Here is a 22,925-nt window from a genome sequence, read left to right on the forward strand (position 1 = left end):
ATGTATTACGAATATCAGCTGTTTTTACAACAAAAAAATAACCAGCTCACGAAAATATGCCAATGACATCTCGATTGATAGGGGAAAGCACAAAGCTCACAATAAAGGGAGCACTTTTATGACTGCATCATTTTTTACTTTACAGTGCATTAAACCCCACTGTTGAGAGCTTGATCATGTAGTGGTTCCAAAAAAGGCAGGCTTTAAAAAGCTTGAAGCCAAACTAATTAAGATTTGCTATGTTACGTGCTTCAAACTCACAGCTTCATGGTGCAAAAAAATTTCGTTTTAGCTTCGATAGCCACTGGCAATAGCACAGTAAATGTCTTGCTGTGTGCAAAACTAAAACTCCGAGAAAATAAAAATAATAAATGTGACAGTTTTTTAGGACAAAATATTAATGAGAAGTAACAGACAATGGTGCCATCTTTGTCAGTTTTTATTATTATTGTGTCAAATAAATAAGAACGAGCCCTTAAATTTCCATTTCTTTGCTTCATGTCGTTACAGAAAAGTACAAATGTGTGTGCGTATGCACACTTGTGAAATATCAAATAGCAGACCCTCAGCAAAATGCAAGTGTGGCATCATTGAATATGTTATGTTAGCATCAACCCAGGCAAAAAAAAAAAAAATTCAGGCCTCATACTGCTATAACATGATGTTACAACTCAAATATTAACCTCCCAGGCGGGAAACTTGGTAAATAAGGAGAGCCTGAGTAGATGCGGATTTCAAAAATGATAAAGTGCCAAATTGGGTTAGTTGGAATATACTCAACATGATCAGCACACAAAAACACAAGTGCTTTCTAACAAGTGAAAGCTTAATGGAAGAAATGTGTCATATAGTATATGCAAACATGAAGACATAAAAAACCTTGACACTCCCCACCAAGCATGTGATCAAGTATGCTGTAGATATGAAATCTCAGCATCTGTGAGAGCGATTGAAGGCTGGCTCACACACCCATCTCCTGCTTTTTGTGATTTCATATGCTTCAGCAATTTCAAGCATGCGCTGGTCTCTATGCCTCATCAACACAGCGGTCTTGTTAAACTCGGCTGCACAGCCGCACTGCCAGCAATGGAGGGCAAGATGGGTAGCTGGTGTACCTTTGAGAGCTAGCATGCTCCCTTAGACAGACGTTGAGGCAACATCCCTTCTGCCCAACGTACATGCACCCGCATGACAAAGGGGTGGAGTTCACCACTCTGTCAAAAATGCTGGTCAAGAATGCCATCTTCAAAGTATCATTTTTCTGATGACTTTTCTGGTCTAAAGACCTATGTCCCCAATTAAAAAGTTGAACACTTTCAAGTATTTTGCATCCACTCAGGGGTATTTGAGTGGATAGGTGCTCTTTTTTTGCAGAGGTTAATAGAGGTTACAGTGTCAGCTAGAATGAAGAGTTGTTTTTATCAAATTCCAGTTTTAGCCACGACCATGTTTGACTACTCTCATTACACAACTAATATAGTTCTACAATGCAGCCAGAAACAAATCTTTTCTCTCTAGCAAATCTGCCCTGCAAAATTGCTAGCATATACACTATAAGTAGTCTCACAAAGCAACTATCTCAATAAAAATTCTTAAAATATATCAACAGACTTTATGAAAGCTATGCTCTGGAGACAACACATAATTCCGCATCTAAAACTTGCATCAAAATTGAAAGAAATGCAAATAAAAACAGTAAGCACGCATATACCCAATTTACTGCTGTCGGCTGTGGTCCATTGTGGAAATGGAAAGCAAGTTATTTTTAATTTGCATGTTAAAACAAGACTCGCACGTGAGTATCAGTGCTAATGAGGTGCACAGAACATTGTTCGTGAATTTTCACTTGGACCTCAACATTGCGATTGTTGAAATATGTTTATGGCAATGCTATAGGAAAGCAAATGTTGGTGCTCCGTGAGCTACATCGTGCAATTTTATAGATTAGCTTTGTGGGTTTCTAGGGTTGAAACTGATGTTCTGGTCACGTGAAGACGTAACTTCCAGAACACGCAAATATACCGCGCTTCTCACTAAAAGAATTCAGTAACACCGTACTGATATGAAATTATACAAAACGTGCAAGGAGTTCTAACAGCTTTGTAATGCATTCTCAACTCTGTGTCCAAGAGCCTCATTGCTGACAAACCATAGTAGCTCATCACATGCAAGCCAAAAACCGTGTGTACATAACACTATCAGTTCACTGAAGTTAGCTGTGCTGTAACAACTTCCAGGGTGGTGGATGCTGCTGCAGTAGGCCTTCCATATTTCAAGAAATGCATTATCATCATCATCAGCCCGACTATGCACACTGCACGGCAAAGGCCTCTCCTGGGTTGCGCCAATCTACTCAGCCCTGTGCTTCCTATACCCATACTATTTCACCTAATTTCTTGATCTTATCTGCCCCAACAAACTTTTTGCCTCCCCTTGGCGCATTTACATTTTCTTGGGATGTAAATCCCTACTCTTAATGACTAGCGGTTATCTTACCTCCCACCTGTATGCTTTGCCGATGCTCATTTCTTATTCTTGATTTTGACTAAAATGGCCCGAATACTTGTTTGTTCCAACTCACTCATCCTTCCTCTTGTACCTTAAGGTTACACCTGTTTTTTCTTCATAGCCTACTGCATCGTCCTTTGTTCAAGTTGAACTTTTCTTAAGCAACCAGATTTACACTCCATAGTTGAGTACTAGTAAGATGTAAAGGTTCATGGTAGCTTCAGAAAGGAACATGACCACCAATGACCACACTTATATGACCTACTGCCACAAACTTATCGTGAGTACCTTCAGTTATTTGCACAATACCATTGAAAACTTCCTGCATGCTTCCAACAAAACATATGTGCTACTTGTCTAGGTCCTTTGCATACAGAGATTGTGCATCACATTCACCTATAAAAGTGGCACAAATGTGCAGATATTCTCATGAATTTGCATTATGCGCATCTGAGCAGAAGGATACAGATTCCAAGCAGAGATGAACCCGACGTAGATGTGAGTACAGTTCACTCAAAAGAGTGCTGTACAACCATGTAGTATAGATACGAGGATGTGGATGCGGTCACAGGCCAAGTCAAGGTGAAAAAAACCCAGAGACATTTTGGAACTCATACAGGTTCCTTGTTCACACTCCCTAGTTCACACGGTTCCTTGTTCGTCGAACTCTTGAGATGAATAAAAATGCATATAAGGAAATCCTAAAAAAATTTATTCTTTGCTTTAATAAGTAACGTGTGCCGCTACCATTTTGAATATGCTGTTTTGCATTGCCTATAATCTATTATACCGTCAGGTGTGAGAGCTGGAACTGTTTATCACAGAGTCGAGAGGAAAAGAAATAAAAAAAAGATACTGCCCCATTGTGCATTTTACACAAGTGTAGCGGCATCCCATTTTTTTATTGGTTGTAGCACAGGAAAGGACAAATTTGAAGTTACCGATCAATGCATGTTAAAGCACGTAGTTATGCTGAACTCTAGCCAGGTATGAATTCATTATGCTACACTGTAATTATACAGTGTGTCATTAACTACAGATGAAAATAGACAATAAGATGCAAGTATCAGCTCTCATAAACACCTTAGGAGCCTACCAACTTCCGAGTTCGCACACTTTGTAGCCGAGAATAAAACAACGCATAGCATGACAATGAAATATGAAAAGAGTAAGCACATCATGAAGCACTGCCACCACAAACAGCACTTCTTCGTAAGTGTTCTCTATTTACATTTCATCGTCACACAGTGTGCTGCTTCAACTAAGGTTACAAAGCTGCAATAGCCCTACAATCCAACACTGTTATTAATGCACTATGTTTTTACAAGGGAGAACGGGAGCATTCTTTGAATGAAGCATTCATTGATTGATTGATTGATATGTGGGGTTTAACGTCCCAAAACCACTATATGATTATGAGAGATGCCGTAGTGGAGGGCTCCGGAAATTTAGACCACCTGGGGTTCTTTAACGTGCACCCAAATCTGAGCACACGGGCCTACAACATTTCCGCCTCCATCGGAAATGCAGCCGCCGCAGCCGGGATTCGAACCCGCACCCTGCGGGTCAGCAGCCGAGTACCTTAGCCACTAGACCACCGCGGCGAGGCAATGAAGCATTCATGTTGCTTCAGATAAATCAACACTGTTTATGCCATGATTCCGTGTCTCTAGGTGCAGTAAATATTCAAATGAAGACATGTCTGCAAAAAGTTCAAGTGAAAGTCAATTATCACTTGACAAACAATGAAAAGGAAGAATCAACACAAAAATAAGCTCTTTGTAACTTTACAGTATTTCAGCTATATATAAATTTGCACTCTTATCGGCAACTGCAGCAGACAAACAAACAAACCTCAAAAAGAACTATACTTGAGTGCAAATAAAAAAAATGGCTAAATACCCGAAGACATTCCATTATGCTAAGCAGTTTCAGCATCTCTTTACAAAGCAAATGGGTAATCGGAAATATTACTTCTTTACACACATGCATTAATGCATACTTTCAATTACCATAATTACACTCACTAAAGACATCTTGCCTGTCACATTTTTATGTTACTGAACCACAAAATCACAAAGGCTAGGATAGTAAAACCTAGCCATCATTACCATTCCATGCATGCTTAATGACTCCAGCAGACTGCAAATAGTAACAGTGAAAAACTCTGCAGTTTCCAGTAACTGAACACACTAGAATGGCTGACTTGTGTCTTGCCAGGTAGGCAGCAATGCAAGTCACAAAATAAAGTGAAGCATCCACACAGTAAAAGAACATTTCACTTGTTTTTACTTATTTACCATAGGCATTCCTTTTCATATTGCACAAAATCATAATAAAATCAAGGAAAGCAGTAGCACAGCATTAAGAGCATGTACATAAGGGTGCACAGTCTGCATTCACCATTCCAGAGTGCTGATTTGCCACCACAATCACTGGCTGGCCGACCAGAAGTGGCAACCAATGAAACAAGTGAAAACACCTTAGAGCTGTGTAATTGAATGGGAGAATAGGATGGTAGCCCACAGAAATGTGGCTCCGCAACAGCTTCTACTGCCTGATAGCATAGAGAGTGATGGTGTGCCTGCCCTCGTTGTCATCAAGAAATGCATTTAAAGCACTGCTGCTGTTTGTCTGAATGAAAACTAACATTAATCATGGGCAGAATTATAACTGCTATCAGGAGGTCAACCTCCTGGGCAGTAACAACTTGTGCAGTTCCAACACCAACTTGAATTAAAATTTTGATCAACTAGAAAGTTTGTCCCTTTCAGAAATGATGACTCTGCTGTTAGTGTCCTTGCGAGTGCTTGCGCTTCGGCACATATCACTGCCGAACCACAGCATATTGTCAGGTGCTTTATGTTGTTTCCGTCTGCACTGGGGTCACGCACGGAACACGTGCACGACACGCACGACGAACTGGCGACAGATGGGGCACTCACTCAACTGTTTTCCACATCCCGTGCATGTGCACATGTGGCCACAGTCCAGGATCACACAGTCCACGCATCCTTCCATACAGATTTTGCACATATCCTCTTCACACAGTGCATCTCCTGCACCAGAACAGTACAAACGAAGCTTTTGAGAACAATGACTTGAGTTGACACTAATGTATGGCTGAAAGTAAAACCAACATAATGTTCTTGAATAAGCACTACTCAAAAACAAATCACAAAGACATGCTCTAAAAAATGTGAGTTTTACTGAGGCTCAAGCATTCACGTATGACATTTTTGGTACATGTGGCTAGGCCGAACTAAGCACCACGCGTCTTAAACTACAACTGGACTTTCATTCACTCTGAAGCACACGAAGTAAAGCCATGTGGTTTCTCGTGCATGCACTCTTAAAATTGGACACAGAAGCGCCGTTTCACCGAGTTACAACATTACATCACTGCATTAAAATTAGAATAAAAAGGAAGGTTCTGTATAGCGTTGCACAAGTATTACTACTGTGCCAGCCTCAGCGCTTGCCCTGCGTCACTGGGGGGCCAATAACCTACGCAGTGCTACTGTTCCATCTTCACTCACTACCAGCAGAACCAACAGACTTTCCTTTTTACCAATGATGACAGTTCTGCCCAGATTACTCTTTTACATGTAATGACAATCAGGATTGCCACTATTGCACTCTTTAGTATGGAAGTGTGCGTGAAAGCTAGCCATGGCAGCACGTGATTCAAAGTAACCATGGCAAACCTGATTTATGTGGACAGGTGCCTGCACCAGCCACGAGTGCTTGTACCAGCACGTGAAGAGCTTTGAAACTGAATCGGCTCTAGAGATGTTGCTAATACAGTCGAATCTTATTAATTCGAACACGTTTAATTCCAACTTGCGGTTTATTCAAACTCACAATGAGGTGTCAAAGCCATGCGTATTCCAACGGGTGAAAACGCCCGGTAATTCGAATGCCTAAGCACTTCCAACGGTTAATTCGAACATACAGCGCTTCAAAAATGCTCTCAGCACCACGCCCCATCCCGCGGCGGCTCCTGCGACACCTCAACGCTGCCCGCGAAAGAAATGAAAAGGAAAGAAAAGGCTGCAGTGGAATGTTTCCTCTCTCTCAAATGCTGATCTGCGACGTGCCCACGTCACACTTCTCCCTTTTCCGTCCATGCCACGTAAAAACCCTTCTATTTCTAACACCGCGCGCGAAGAAAAAGAGGAAAAAAATTGGCCCCGTATCAGCATGTTAATCTGCAAATGTCCTCGAAAGACGATAGTCTCGCGTGTGGAGAAAATGAACAAAAGATTTATTTGATGTTCTGCGCAAGAAAATTGGTGAATGGCATTCTGGAGGTGCTGCGTTAAGAGTGCTTCGAGCGTGCAGCGGAGGCGAACGAGCGCTTCAAGTCACGTCACACGTGAGACATGAGCACCATGTGGCATTTTTTTGGAAAACGAAAGCGTGCGGCCCTGAGACGGGCGTGTGCGCCCGCCTCAGAGGTGATAAGGTGTAGAGCGCAAGACGGCGGGTAGGTGCTACCACCGTGTCGTCTTAGCAAAGTGTTACAAACACTCGCCTTTTCCTGCAAGCGTTGCATAGTCAGCGCAGCGTGATAAAAGCTACGGTCCTTAGAATTACTTATGTATGCCTTTTCTGGTAAAAGACGCACATGCAGAATATATAAGTGTTGTTATGGTGCCTCAGATATGTGCAGTAATTGCTTTTTAATCAACAATTGCACAAGCATGAATGCTGAATCTAGAGCAACATTGGTGGGCGCTGCAAATAGGGGTATCGGCTGGTGCTGTCTAAAGTACCCGATTCGCAATAAGGGCGGACAAACAGACAAATTTACAGACAGACCAATATTGTGCATTGAAGGTCCCCAAGAAAGACTATCGCCTTTAAAAAAAGAAAGCTGTCGCTGGGTTGAATGAATGTGTGGTTGAAGGAAAGGAAAAAGGCACTATCTTCTGCAGCCCTTGCCCCTTGCAGGAGCACGGCTCTGCGCCTTGAGGTGGGGGGGGGGGGGGTCTCACGCACTGGTGCCATGCTTCCCTTTCCCTTCCCTGCCACGTAACACTTTCCCTTTCAACAACGTGCAGGAAGTGAGCAAAAAAAAAAAAAAAAGCTGCCGTGGAGTGTTGGTTTTCTCTGAAATGCCAACCTGCTTCTCTGCTGGCCATGCTGCGGCTGCGCAGCGGAGAGCGGGAGGCTCCGCTACGCAGTCGTTGTCATCGTCTTTAGAAAGTGTCGGCGCTGGACATTTCCGCGCGCAACTTCTCTTGCCAGGAGAATGCTGAAGCAGAAGTAGAAAGGCCTTGCAAGCTGCATGCGAAATTGATTGACTCGCTGCAAGGCAAACGTGTGTAGACGCGCATCACCAATTAGTTCAATTAATAACAGATGTCCTGTGATTTGTGAATAAATGTAAGTCTTCTGAAACTTCCCCCTCGTGAGTTAGCTCAATGCACATGCGCCACTGCACGGAGAGCCCTCCGTTTATTTAGCTTTTATTAATTCAAACTTTTTTTAATTTGAACAAATTTTTGAGCCCCTTTGAGATCGAATTATCGAGATTCGACTGTACCTATGCTGGCACCCTTGGTATTCTACTTCACCAATTTCATCTTGAACTATGGTGCTAACACGAAAATGGGCAAGAAACCTTCAGTTTGAAATTTGAGCTGTTTCTACAGCATGTAACATCGCATACTTTGGCAGAAATATAATTTGGTCATATAATTCAAACTCTCATCAGTTTGGTTACATGTGGCCACAACCCATTGAATTTGGATGATACGTGAAGTGCGCAGAGTATGAAGTGCCACAAAATCCTAATGCGAAAAAAGCAAAATAAATATTTACAGATAAACAACGAGGAAGCGTAGGTCGGCAGCGAAAAATGAAGCTCACTGGGACTTAGACTCGTGAAAAGTTTTCTGTGCCGGACTCGCATTCGCGAAAAATTTCCTCAACTGGACACACTCTGACGCAGACTACTTAAAATATTGCTCACCCGGGCTCACCCACACTCAAGGGTTGGTCTGAATCTGAGTGAGTCTCAGTGGGTCGAATCGTGAGTGAGTTCGCCGACCTAAGCGACACTGCGTTGACCTTGCACATCATTACCTTCATCCTTTGCGTGAATCTTTGCTGTCGACAATATTCTGCTTTTGTTTTCGCCAGTCCCGCACGCACGTTTTGGGAACTCCGAACGACGGCGATGCGGCCCGATTTCCGTCCGTTTCGGCACACGCGATGACTTTTCTTTTAAAAGCGGCATCGTGGTGCACTCGTGGAGTTTTTGGAGTCGGCCCTTCTATCCCGTCGATGCTAATGCACTAACAAGATGATGAACTCCTCAACACACGTACGAAGTGCCACACATGGGAAACACATAGGCATAAATGGCCGACGCGCCATGCCGACGCACATAGGGGGAGGCCATTTTGGAATGTTGATGGCAATAGAATGACCGTATTCTTTTTTTTTTTTTCGTACTCGATTCTAACGCGCATGCGATTTATGAACTCTCTTAACCGGAAAAAGGGTGCGCATTAGATTCGAGTAATTACGGTACTAAAGACCCAAATCTGGTGCTGTAGCTGCATTGTGAACAAAGCCACAAAATGACGAAAATAGCAGTTTTTACACTAATCTTGTGCAAAGTACAAAATTCATGTATTCATTGAGAAAATAAAACGCATTAATGTAACAGACACCAAATTATTGCTTTCTTGATCCTATCAATAATTTTGCATTAGGTTCTTTTCGACATGCCTTTCAATCCAGTGATATCCAAATAAATGAGATTTTACTGTATCAAGACTTTGTGGGATCGTGGAGTGAACAGAAAGACACATTAAACGTGAAAACATAACTCTTTATTTACTTAGTAAGAGCAGTGGGCAAGCACATCGATGCTACACTTATCTGGATAGCGAAGGAAGACTCTTGCAATTATGGCAGCCTGTTTTAGTAGCCACCGCTGGTTACACATATCTCTGGTGATGCCGCGGTAGCGCTGTAGTTTATCGGAAGGTGATACAGCGTGTAGCCATGTCACGTCTAGCTGAAAGAATGTGAGGCAGAGGCTGCGCAGGAATATGTGCAGAGTATATCGCCACAAATTTATTGAAAATATTTGATAGATTTAACAGCAGTACGCTGGTTCACTGCCTCTTCAACATGAAATTCTGGAGAGGGAATAACTACGCATATAAAATTTCACCCAAGTATAAGAGTTTGATTGGAGAGGTGATTTGATTTAGATTTGAGTATGCTACAAAAGAACTGCGACTCTTCAAAATGCACCCAAATATGAGTAAGCAGGTTTTGTGGCATTCCACCGACGTTTAAATGCAGCAATCCCGGCCAGGAACTATATCCGTGACCATAAGCTTAGCAGGATGACAGCAAGGTTAATGGTAATGGCATGCTCATCAAAAGGACAGGTCAGCAGTAGCATACCTTGATGCTTGCGTTTCTGTTGCCACAGCCAGCTCAACTTCTCAAGCAGCTCCGCCTTCTCGCAACAGCCGCGATAGTCGACGAAGTTGCGCGTCAGCATGAGCTTCATCTGCATCACCGTGAGCTGGCCCAGCTCATCGACGCTTTCAAAATGCTCAAGAGCCATCTCGTACCGTGGAACCGATGATTGCGGTGACATTCCCGCATCATTTCTAGAGTCACTGCTGCTGCTCTCAGCGGGTTCTGGAATGGGCTCCTGCAAAGGCCAGCACCTTCAAAATTAGCAGTTCTCTTTCTCACTCACAACTCTTCATGCATGCTCTTCAGATGCGTATACCTAGAAAGAGGCAAAGCTGGTGGTACAATTAAAAAAAAAAAACAGACTGCAGCAGTGGTGGAGCCATCTTTAGTCAACTGACACACTTCCACAGACGCTGAAAGAATGAGGCTTTGCACAAAATAAACCTGAAAACTATTTTTACGACTTGACACCCCCTTCCCTGATAACAAATGTCGGTCAAATCATCAACAAACAGGCCTTCATGATCCACGTGTGTAATCTAGGGCTGTGCGAATAGAATAGTTTTGGGTACGGAGCAAATTATGATTCAATGAGAGCATGAATCGAGTATTTTTCTAATATTTCTAGAATATTTTTCGAATACTTCGAAGTGAAAGTGCAGAAAAAAAAAAGTTGAGAGGATTCCTTAGCATATTCTTATGAGACAGCAGAAAGTGTTTCTTTTTCATAGGTTATCGAAGTGCTGGCAGGGTGGTGTTTCAAAATTGTCTTATTGAGACGGAGGCAATGCCCAGAGATACAGATTTACATATATGATTTGGTACAACCAAAGTGTCCCCAAGAACATTTTACACGTGAAAGGCAAACCTGCCAATTCCTCAGCCTCTCCTCCTCATCCAACTTCTGTGGAAGCTCAACTGATGTGGCAGAGAAGTGTGCCCCCTTGAAGTCAGGAGACCTAAATCTGCCTCCTAGATGTCAATATACAAGATCACCTGAAATTTTGAATGCTAAAAATCTCCGACCTCCGGTTTTTCGAACTTCCTGCCCGAATTCGGGTCCATGTCAACATTAACTGAGCCCCCACATCTGCCACATTTATCACCTCTACGATGGAACCAGTGTTTTCTCAAGTCAATACATTTGCGACCGTAGCAGAGCTCAAAAGACAGCTTTGCTGCAATACGAGAACATGATGAGGTGAAGCATAATAAAAATCTGAAGGGAATACTTTCAATCTGATGTTGGCTGTTTACAAAAAATTCAGCCGGAACGAAAACTGAAAGCGAGCTTTGCCACAGCACAAGAGGGTAAAGAAGTGAGGCATATTAAAATCTAAAGGGGTCGCTTTTAATTTGACGTTGACTGTATTGGTCTTCGGGAAGTTCAAATAGCGAAATTGCAGTGAAAATAGAGTGGAATAGCAAACAGTATTAGAAAAATATTCAGAATTTTAAATATTCACACATCCCTAGTGTAATCTAATTATAAACTTTTAGTGTATCGCTACAAACTCCAGCAACAAATGCAGGGGATTTTTTTTCTAAAAGCTGTAAAGAAATAGGACCGACACCATAGCTACCCTGTTTTCCTCCCTTTGACGCCACCTAATCCCCATGATGATGATCCCTATGCCCAAGATGCGGCCGTCGTTTTCTTCTATACTTAAGACGATTTTGCACGCGCCAGATGACCATTCTGAGACGAAACAAAAGCACTTTGAGCACTGATAATCTTCAAATGGCTTGCATCGGGTTCAGTAGTTCATGGTTCAGGCGGTAGTTAAGGTTGCAGCAGTTACTTGGGCATTCGCTCTGATACGTCTGTGGCGATGTACAGCTTTCATTTCTCTTCTCGCTCTTCAAGCCTCAGAGGCAGATGCTACCAAAGCAATTGGACATACTGGCCTCGCGAATCTTGTATATACCGTCATAATGAAGTTCAAACAGATAGGAGGATACACAGCTGGTGGTTTCAAGGGCCAAGAGTGGATGACCGGAATTCAGAATATTAATCTTGAGAGCCTCGAAGCCGCCTTCATTTGGGCAGTTTACACCCCACTCCTTGCTCTTACTGCTTCGAAGGTTGCGTCCACAGGATGGGTGTTGGCACAAAAGTTTGTTTCACTGGCTTCGCGAGTTGGGAAGGTGTCGTTGTCAAGAAAACCTTGCAATGGGCAGAGGTATACCATGGAGTGTTTGGCGAGTTTTCGAGGTTTTCCTTTCTATGTGTGCGCCCAAACCTTGCAAATCTCAGGCCATCGTCGTGTAGGGCGAGTCAGGACGGAGCCGAAGTAGACGTGGGGCCTCCTGTCTCACGAGCCTCCAGATGGTGCCTGCATTCATGTGGCTGCGCTGTCGAGATGTATGTCATTGACCTCCATGAACCGTCTTGCCTTGCTAATATCCGGCCGTTGTCGTGAAGGGCGAGTCACGACGGAGACAAAATGGGCATGAGGGCTCCCGTTTCACGAGGCTCTAGACAATGGCTGCACTCATGTGGCTGCGCTGTTGAAATGTATACCGTCAACCTCGACGGACTATCTTGCTTTGCTAACGTCAGGCTGTCGTCTTGAAGGCCGAGTCAGGACGTAGCCGAAGTAAACGTGAGGGCTTCCATTTTGAGAGCCTCCAGAGGATGCCTGCGCTGGGCTGATTAAATACAGTCCCGTCTCTCCAGAACCTTAGATCGAGGAATAGGTCCATACGACACTGTCCAATAACATGTCCTGTAGCACACACATACACAAACCAAACAAGTGTATGGTCTCGTTGATGCAGCCTCCTCTGGCAAATCTTGCTTCCAGCGAGCGGGGTGAAATGTGTGTCATCTCGCCACTCGCGCCGACCACCAAAACTTTGTCGAACGGCGACCACGGCCTAAGCGCCTCCGAGGGGCCATGCCTGAACATCTGGTACTGATTTGAGCGTTAGCGGCTCATCAGTAAGAAAAGCACAGTGTGGTGGTTCGACGTCTGTAATCGGCGGAAGCTCGGCATTGTGGCTTTTAATGGGGCACGAAGACGCCCCCCGTGTCTCATCTCTGCGCGGACCCGAAGAACAGCAGTGCTCCGTAGAGTAATTTCAGCCACGCAGCGCACAGTACAGTGAAAGCTCGTTAATTCGAACTCCAATATTTACAATTTATGGATAATTCGAACTGTAAGTTATGGTCCGGCCAAGCTCCATACAAGCCTACGAATAAAAAAGCTAGTTAATTTGAACGCGAGTAGGTTTCGCCGCGGATAATTCGAACTACGAGCCACCGCGCCAGCAGCTTGGCTAGTCACTCGATAGGGCTGCTGCCAAGTTATGAGGTGGCGTTGACAGAGAGCGGAGAGAAAAACGGACAAATTGGCACGAAGGCAAGAGTGCAGAAAATAGCGCCACTTACTCTTAACCCCCCTACCCCCACAATCTCTCTCTCTCGGCGGCTGCCTGCTCTCTGTCCTACGTAACCTCCAAGATCTTTTTTATGCGCCAATCTCGGAGCCTTTGAAAATCCTGTGTAGTTGTCGCTGTTAGACGACAGATGGCATGATCAGCACATAGCAAATCGGGTGCGTCGTAGCTTCGCTCAGCCTTCTCTGCAGTCTCTGTCTCGGGCGTGCGTCGTACACCTCGGTTGTTGGTGCTGAGAGTAGCTTTTGACTGTCGCAATTCCTTGTGTTGTTGTTAGGCCTCGGCTAACGTTTGGTGCAGTAGTGCCGGTAGTAGCTTCCCGCCTGTCGCTATTCTGCTGCTCCGACTTGATGGCGTGTGCCCGCGGCAAATACCGTGCCAACCAAAACACTTCAGGAGAAAGCCGACATCCTGCGGGAAGTGGACGCCGGACTCTTGCTTAAGCAAGATATCGCGAAAAAGCACGGGATACCGAAAATGACGCTATCTACTTATATAATAAATAGGAAAACTATTGAAGACGCCTTAGAGGCAGAAGTTGCAAGCAAAAGGAGGAGGTTGCGGCCCGCAAAGTATCTTGACCTCGAGAAAGCGCTTCTCATTTGGACAAAGTAAATGCGTTCGCAGGACATAACACTGAGTGGCCCAGTCATACTGGCAAAGGCAGCGGACTTCGCCCTGCAGCTAGACTACGACGACTTTGCTGCTTCAGATGGGTGGTTGCACCGTTTTCGTGAGTGCTACGACCTCGTTTTCAGTGCTGTGTCAGATTAAATGAACGTCGTCAACAACGAAACGTGTGAAGGTTGGCGCCCCGAAGTGCTTCAAGGCTACATGGAGAAGTATTTTCCACAGGATATATTTAATGCGGATGAAACTGCCTTATTTTTCAAATTGCTGCCCACCAAAACTATCACGTATAAAAGCGACAATTGCACAAGAGGGAAAAAAAGTAAAGAACGGGTAACTGTGATGGATGCTGCGAACATGACCGGGACCGAGAAGTTGCCTACGTTTGCGATAGGCAAATCGAGAAGTCCTCGTTGCTTCAGGAACACCCGGTCCCTCCCATCAGACTACGTGGCTAACAAAAAGGCCTGGATGACGGGGGAATTGTTCGCGCAGTGGCTGGGGAAGCTTGACAAGAAGTTCGAACGCTGTGGGCGCAAAGTCCTGCTTCTTGTGGACAACTGTTCGGCTCATAAAGTCAACGTTGAGACGAAGGTCATTGAGCTGGCCTTCCTTCCAGCAAACACGACAGCAATACTGCAGCCCATAGACCAGGGTATACCGTATTTACTCGCATAATCGGCGCACTCGCATAATAGGCGCACCCCTAGTTTGGTCGCGGAAAATTCGATTTTTTTTTAATTCCGCGCATAATAGGCACACCCCGAACTTGGCCGTGATCAGAAACGATTCTACCCCCCAGCGGTACAGTTGGAACGCGGTCCCCGTACCCTGAAGAAAAAAAGAAGGCAAATCGACGAGCAAATAAAAAAAATTCGAAGTGGAACGACCTAACCAACGTGTTTGTCGAAATAAAACTTGAAAAAAAAAAAGCGTCCATGAGCGAAAAAAAAAACGGCTGTTTCATCAATTACTGATACCCCCCAAATCGCCGCGCTTTTTGGAGGTCACGTGTACAACGCCGGGGGCTCGATCGCCACCACCATCAGAGAAAAAGAAAGAAACGCCATTTTGCAAGCGGTGTGCGTATGCTGTGGTCGTGTATTGAACTTTGGTTCCACCATGAGGAAGTACGCGAGCTACACGGCTGGGTTTAAACTGAAGGCAGTGCAGTACGCGCTGGAGCACGGCAACCGGGCTGCAAGCAGGCATTTCGGCGTTGGAGAAACCAGTATTCGGTACTGGAGGGACCAAGAAGAAAAACTTAAGGCGACGAAGAAGGCACGACAGGCTTTCCGCGGTGCCAAGACCGGCAGGTATTCGAACGTCGAAGAGCACCTGGTCCGGCATATACGGGAGCTACGACAAGACGGCTGTGCTGTGTCGTTGGATATTGTGCAGACTGAGGCGCGCAGAATAGCCCGAGCGCAGGGCATCGAAGCAAAAGAGTTCAAAGCCAGCTCCGGATGGACAACTCGTTTCATGCGGCGCCATGGCCTCACACTGCGAAGGCGGACCACCTTGTGCCAGCGCTTGCCCGCAGCATATGAGGACAAAGTGGTGGACTTCCACAGTTTTGTTATAAAGCCCCGACAGCAGAAAGACTTCATTTTGTCCCAGATCGGCAACGCTGATCGGACCCCCCTTTGCTTTGATATGCCGTGGAACACGACAGTGGAGTAGAAAGGTGCACGGAGCGTCATCGTCAGAACGTCTGGCACTGATAAACAACGATGCACTATAATGCTGGCGGTGACAGCGGATGGGCGTAAGCTACCGCCTTACGTTATTTTTAAACGTAAGACCCTCCCAAAGGCAAAATTCCCTCAAGGCATCTACGTCAGAGTCCAGGAAAAAGGCTGGATGAGCGCGGAACTCATGGTGGATTGGGTGAAAACAGTCTGGGGTCGGCGGCCGGGTGGTCCGTTGTTGCCGTCCATGCTTGTCCTGGACAGTTTTCGTGGGCACCTAGTAGACCGCGTACGAGATGAGCTAAAGGAGCTGTGCACAGATCTGGCAGTGATTCCGGGCGACCTCACATCGATACTGTAGCCTTTGGACGTGTCCTTGAATAAACCTTTCAAGGACAATGTTCGAAGGCTGTACACCACCTGGATGGCTGGAGGACAACATCAGCTGACTCCAGGTGGTAAGATTAAGAGGCCGCCTGTGGAAATGCTGTGTGCTTGGATCGTGGAAGCGTGGCAGGCGATCTCCGACGAAGTCGTCAGGAAAAGCTTCAAGAAGACGGGTATCTCGAATGCACTGGATGCCAGTGAGGATGACATGTTGTGGGGTGCAGATGATTCGGACACCGAAAACGAATCCCCGCTCGGCGAGGATGAATGTGTGATCTCCGACTCGGACTCCGAATAGGGAAAAGGAGGAACAGCTACGACTTTTGTGTAAATAAATTTTACGTGTGTGTGTGCAGTTGACGGCTCTCGCTTGTTCATTAAAAGGTACGTAGGTATGTTTGTTTTATGCTGAATTAATTGGTAAACGATAAAGTCGCCTTTTACTTGACAAGTATGCAGATTTAAAGCGCGAGAACAGAGTTGAAAAAAATTTCGAAAATTTTACCCCGCGTAATTGTGCGCCTAAAAAAAGTGCGCCTATTATGCGAGTAAATACAGTAATTAGAAATTAAAAATCATTTTATCAGCATCGTATGTTGGAACGAATTATTTTGTGCAATAACTACCAAATGACGCTCCTAAGTGCACTACAGATACTTGTGCGTGCTTGGGAGCAAGTGACAGCGCTTACGATAGCAAATTGTTTTCGCCACTGTGGCTTCAGCACCTAAGCTCTGCAAGCTGACGAGCCACCAGTGCTCGAACACAGCGTCACCGCCCCCATGGCGGACGTTTTGGAAGACGTCTGCTTTGCGGACTACGTCGATGTGGACTCGAGTGCAGTGGTGTGTGGTGCACTCACGGATGGCGACATAATATGTCAGGTGAGAAATGCAGAACCTGTCGCTGCCAGTGACGATGATGAGGAGGAGGACGAAGCACCAGTGCGGCTTTCTGCTGCGGAAGTCATGGCCAGATTGAATGCCGCCCGTCTTTTCTTAAGTTTTGAAGAAGGCGGAGAAAAGGTCTTCTGCCAAATTCGCTCATTAGAGCAAAAAGTGCTGACTGTCGCCTTCAAAGAAAGAAGGCAGACCGCAATCACTAATTTTTTCGGGAAATGAATTGTTATGCCCTACTCTAAGTGTACTGTTATTGTTCTTCACTTTCATTAGTTCGAAATTTCGTTAGTTCAAACCGAGGCAGCTTCCCCTTGCGGTTCGAATTAACGAGCTTTCACTGTACATGGAAACAGAAGCAGGGTGTCTTGGCGCTGCTTCTTATCTCCACAAAATGAGGCAGCTGCCGTTCTTCTGTTCTGGCAGCCGCGGCAGAAGAGTGGCCCGCCAAACGCAACAACGCATAGATTGAGCGGCTGTGGCATACTCGTCAGGCCTCCAGAAATGACGGCCAAGTCTGTACGAGTAGTGGCAAGTCGGTACTTGACGCAGCCGGTAAAGTGGCCCCTGAAACTGTTCAAAACAAGGAGGGCTTTCCCTTAGAACAGCACTCCAGATTTGTTTGAACGACCGGTTCCTCGGACATCCAGCCCTTCTCTTGAGCACATACGACGATTCCCTGAGGAAACTTCTCATCTGGGAGAGTCTTCCTTTTAAATACGACGTACGGCGGAAGCTTCCCGCCGTCTGCCGTGATGCACAACATCACAGTGCACCTTTGACCCTCTGCACTGGTCGTGCACACAGACACACTTTTCGCACCTTTCAAATCCAATGTGGTGCTTTCTGGTGCATCAAACCACACAGGTGTCTGGTCCACATTCCCAATTTGAGACAGGTCGTATTTATGCTCCCTCCTTAGAGCATTCACGAAGCAATGGAACTTCATGACATGATCTTCGTACTCGCGCGGCAGTTTCTGGCAAATCGCCGTTTGGCGCCGAATAGAAAGCTGGTTACGGTTCATAAACAGCGTAGCCCAGCCCTGACTTGCCTTCAATTGCACCTGGGGTATTTCCATATGGCAAGCGATGTTGAGGGCTTTGACGCGTATCATGTCGGTCGATACGGCGTATCCGTCCTTTGTGTGTCGACGACGTAGTTGAGGAGCTCGCTTTCGAGTTGCAGATACTTGCACTTCTTCCCGTGAAACGCCTTTCAGCTCCTGTTAGTAGCAGCGAGGGCATATTTTTGCTTCATCCAGTAACGCATGCACTTCTCATTGACGTCGTACTTCCGTTCAGCTTCCCGTTTCTTGTGCTCCTCGGCATAGTCAATCACTTGCAGTTTAAACGCTGCAGTGAATGACCTCGGATGCCGGCCCATCGTCTGTCACGAGCGCTGGCTTCCGCAGGGCTCACTACTACTAACAAAGTGACACCAACAACACTGATTTGAAGTTGCGCTGCCAACGTATCGACAAGATGCTAGGAACGATGTCAACAAAGAGGCCGCACAAGGCAAATATGGTGGCGTGCTGTCAACTATGTGGTCGGCGTGTCGGCGGAAGTAAAGTAAAAGCAGAGATGCTTGCAGCGCCATCAGACTGTAAATAAACTAACTACACTTTTCTGGGGGGACTTTTTGAACTAAATTTTTTTTTTGAAGTTTCTGCTTTCAAGGTTGGGGTGCGGCCCTTACACGAGTACATACGGTATGTTATTTGGTATTCCAGTCATAGATTTAGGAGGAATTGACATAAAAAGATGAACAAAAAAAACACGTAGGCAATAGTGAGCGCTACAGACAATCACAATGCATGCTGCAGTTTGAAATGGGAGCATACTTCGGAGGACATGCCAGGAAATGGCCCACCCCATTGGGGTGGTGGAGCATAGGCTGTAGGCCCTGGCTGTACTGGTATTTCCACTCGCTCTCCTTGCCTTTCCGCTCGCTCTGGAGAGTCTCGCTGCTCAGGTCGTTCTGGATACCGTGGGCTTTCTACGTGCTCTGTCCAAGCTGACCGCCCTGCCCATTCTGGTTGACCCACCCTTGACCCTGTGGAGGCACCCTGCAGATTGAATCAGTGGTAGCCGAACTTGGCACACTTCTGAACGGCCAACAACGAGCGAACAATGAGATTGCAATAAGGTATACAAACCAAAGACAATCTAAAATGAATGCAAGCTTGTCATCTTGGCCTGGCTGTGAGACATTGCCTAGCTACTCCACATGGCATGTGAGGCAATGCCTCTACAGGTCGAGACATCCAGCATTGCACTCAGCATGGACTTTTACGAGTCAGCTGTACGTAATCACAAGCGGCCCAACATAATCAGGCAAAGTGCAGTCACATCACTGAAATTCTGTGCTGTCTGAAGTTAAAATCACTGAAAGCAAATACATAAATTCTGGGTTGTACAACATTCACCTACTTATGAGGCAGGCTGCGATGGAAGACACAAAGTTAGTTTTGCCTACCAATGTTCTTCAATGCGCACCTAAACTAATATGCATGAATAAATGAACAAAACATTGTTACAGTTCACATGAATCGGAATATAGGCAATTCAGCTAGCATCAAACCTACAAGCCTGAGCCTAGCAAGCAGCATGCTGCGATTGCCTGTGGACTACTGCAGCACAAGAAAAATTGCTGCATATCATACCACAATACTCCAGATGCACTGCTTCATGGCAAAATGAAAAACAAGGTTGAGATCCCTCAAGCCTCTAACCTTATAAATGTTCATTTGCCCTCTCAAGATTCACTGAGCTCACATACATCTTAGTCAACATTGGCATGGCATGAAGAAAGTTTGGCAACTGAGCAGTAGCCAGGACATAAGCATATGGTTTATAAAAGGCCAAACACCCTCGCGGTGCAAAATTTGTGATGGCGAGGCGACTGCACATTTGTAAATGTTGAACTACTTTCGCAAAAATTTTGTGAATAGGTGTTGCCATAAAGAAATTGAAATAAGGTTTAACTCTTTATTGTGACTACACCCACTTGGCCAACGTAATATGATGTCAGCAGTTATGACATCGGCCTGCAGCCAACAATCAACCAAGCCTTCCTCTACATGGTGTTCATGTCAGAACAGCACGACAGCCATGCTGGATTGGTGAGGTAAACAAATATGCGATGGCGATCTTGGAGGCTTTCATTCTCGTGATAAAGCTTGCCCCAGTAGTCTCCGGGCTCTACTACTGTGGCAGAATGCAATACAAGAAAATGAAATTGTACGGCCAAAACTCCATCGCAGGTTCAAGCTGCCGTTTCATAGTGAAAAGAACGAGTCAAAGAAGTCGGTGCTATGCAATATTGCACATGGGCAAGATTATGCCCTTGTTCAGGCGAAAATTACTGGTCAGGCTCCAGGGGAGGGTTACAAGAATACTTTTTCAATTGAAGCGTCTGTGCAGCTCGTAGCGCTGTGATAACTGCAAGACAAGCTCGCTGTGGCCTTCTGCACAATTTAGTAAGCTATTTTATGAGGGTTAAAAAAAAACTACGTCTGTACCTCTTTACTGGACTTTTATAGGACGATGCCTGCACTATCTCACCAGTGTAACATAAGTGTCGAGTTTGAAAGTCACATGGCCTAAAGAAAACATAACAGTTGTTGGTAAACACCACTTTGTTATTTGTATTCGGCTGTGCATAATACACGTATAGGTAGTATGCGAAGTCATCCACGAGAAACGCTATTTTTGAAGGTACGCACGCTCTCCGCATGCACATAAAATTCATAGCACACGCTGTGTTCAAAATCTGCACAGCAACTTGGATGCTTAGAGACCACTGGAACGCTTTCTGCACGCCGAAACGTGGACAGCAGGACGGCACGTACGAACAGACCTTTAAAATGGTGTGGCGATGGTGTTCCTCTCTTGCGGATCAAGGCTCAGTGCAAACCCTCTTTAAGCTGCCGGTAACCAACAATAGTGAAATTTACCCTGCAAGTACTGCAAGCAACAGTTGAAGGAACGCTATTTTTGGCTCATATTCTGGGGCAGTTAGTGCAGCTGCCAACAGGGGCAGGGCCCGACACAGCATTCAAACAAATGTCACATACAGATGCGCAACAGGTATGTATTATCCATGGTAAATTATTTCACACCAACGCATTCGCTTTAAGGTAAGACTTTGTTCTTTGCATTGTCAGTGGTAATATTTTTGTACATGTGTTTCTTTGAGAGGATGCAGTGTACACCAGTAAGATACTTGTATTTGTTTTATTTTTGTACATTTTTGCATTTTTACAGAAATTTTAAAGTCACGCGTTTTGATTTGATTGATATGTGGGGTTTAACGTCCCAAAACCACCATATGATTATTAGAGACGCCGTAGTCGAGGGCTCCAGAAATTTCGACCACCTGGGGTTCTTTAACGCTCACCCAAATCTGAGCACACGAGCCGACAACATTACCGCCTCTATAAGTCGCGCCTTTTACATGAACCTGAAGTGCCAAGTGGTGTGTGCATTGAAATGAAATGCTGATCACACACAGCCATTACTTTCCACAGCGGTGGGAAGCACACCACAACTGACAACTACGCATAGCACTGTATGTGTAAAAGCTCCACCTCTGCAGTTTCGCTTCGTTGCCAATAGAGTTGTCCGTGAGTAGTTGGCTGGCAGCCCCGCCGCGGTGGTCTAGTGGCTAAGGTACTCGGCTGCTGACCCGTAAGTCGCGGGCTCGAATACCGGCTGCAGCAGCTGCATTTTCGATGGCTGAGACAATTGAGCGTGCTTGTGTGTGTCCCGCTTGTTTGCACTGGCAAAAATTCGCTATGAATCCATAGCAATTAGCCTGAGTAATAAGGCAGCTTACTGGACGGGGAGTGGACTCCAGCAAGAGCAAATCGACGAGCTCGCCCTTCTCGCGGGCCCCCAGCGGTGGCGCTAAGCCACGGGCGCGCAGGAGAGCTCGCAGGTCCCGAGGTCGCAGGGCGAGCAGTGCAGGCCGGCCACCTGCCAGGGCCCGGCATCGCGGGCAGCGCCGGCCACGCACGCACGCTGCGCAGAAGTCGGTGCCGCACTGGTCACACGCGTGGCGCCGCTTCAGCAGCCCGAACTTGGTCAGGCAGCTATCGCAGCTGCCGAGCCGGGACTGGGTGCTGCCGCCGAACAGGCCTCCGTCGCTGTTGAAGTTCATGAACTCGCGGAATTCCTTCATAAAGGCCGGCGCACCCATAGCCTGCGACGAATAACGGAGAACGGTCGGCACCCAGCTGCACAGCAGTTGCACAGCGAATGGCAAGAAACGCAAGTAACGGACAGAAGCGAAGAAACCTGCAGAAGGCTTTCAAAAAAAAGCGACGCCAACGACAACCTGCCTAATTGGATATCAGATTACATCAGGCAGCAACACGGGGCACGTCGATAGGCCCTCCACGCGAGCTCGACGGTGCATAGAAAACTTTTTTTTCCTTCTTTTTCTTCTTAAGTCTGCCCCGGGTGACACTCGCCAAGATTGTCGTCACAGAGCAGGGTGCTACCTTGGCGAGCAACCAAGCCCACAGGGTACCATTTCAGTATGAAAATATGCTATAAGGGGCCGCTTTAGGAAGTCAGGCTGTTGATTAGGTTAAAAAGCAGTATTATAGAGGGAATCAAACACAGTTACTTCAACGATACGCCCCATTGACAGCAGCTACGATAAATGCGAATTTCGAAACTACGTATACTTAAAAATGGAAAAGCAGTTTACAGAACGCACTACTCACCTTTTTATTAGTATCCGCAAGCACAACTGACCAGGCTTCTCAATCAGTGCATGCTGACATGTCTATTTAGCCTTATGTTCCGAATTAACAGCTGACGAAATCTACGGACAGCACCCGAACAACGCCATTATCGGCCCCCAAACACTAGGGATGAGAATGGCTTTGAAGCGGCTACGAGTGGCTAGCGTTAGTATATGCGTCATTGGTGACGCAACTCAT

The 22,925-nt window shown here is 45.8% G+C and overlaps 1 protein-coding gene across 2 annotated transcripts; it reads right to left on the bottom strand.

Annotated features, from left to right (window-relative positions):
• Window positions 1–3,391: 3,391 nt before the first annotated feature.
• Window positions 3,392–22,868, bottom strand: LOC119182931 (E3 ubiquitin-protein ligase RNF34). 2 transcript variants are annotated; one of them, XM_075888848.1, is made up of 5 exons: window positions 22,707–22,866; window positions 21,812–22,177; window positions 18,816–19,040; window positions 9,943–10,198; window positions 3,392–5,567 (listed from the first exon to the last, which is right to left on the bottom strand). In XM_075888848.1, exons 2-5 carry the CDS (start codon window positions 22,172–22,174, stop codon window positions 5,395–5,397), a joined length of 1,017 nt encoding a protein of 338 aa, XP_075744963.1. In that variant the 5' UTR covers window positions 22,175–22,177; window positions 22,707–22,866; the 3' UTR covers window positions 3,392–5,394. The 2 variants fall into 2 exon arrangements, with proteins under 2 accessions (XP_075744963.1, XP_075744964.1); XM_075888849.1 differs by lacking the exon at window positions 18,816–19,040 and having other exon boundaries at window positions 22,707–22,868.
• Window positions 22,869–22,925: the final 57 nt, after the last annotated feature.

This window comes from Rhipicephalus microplus, chromosome 3 (assembly GCF_043290135.1).
Source record: "Rhipicephalus microplus isolate Deutch F79 chromosome 3, USDA_Rmic, whole genome shotgun sequence".
NCBI classification, from domain to species: Eukaryota; Metazoa; Arthropoda; class Arachnida; order Ixodida; family Ixodidae; genus Rhipicephalus; species Rhipicephalus microplus.

Excerpts from the sequence above, each read along its gene's own strand:
- LOC119182931 (XM_075888848.1), bottom strand. The coding sequence starts at position 22,174 with ATGGGTGCGCCGGCCTTTATGAAGGAATTCCGCGAGTTCATGAACTTC. Across the intron at positions 19,041-21,811 it reads TGGAGTCCACTCCCCGTCCA|GGTGCCTCCACAGGGTCAAG; the intron begins GTAAGCTGCCTT and ends TTCAATCTGCAG. Across the intron at positions 10,199-18,815 it reads TTCCTGGCATGTCCTCCGAA|GAGCCCATTCCAGAACCCGC; the intron begins GTATGCTCCCAT and ends TGGCCTTTGCAG.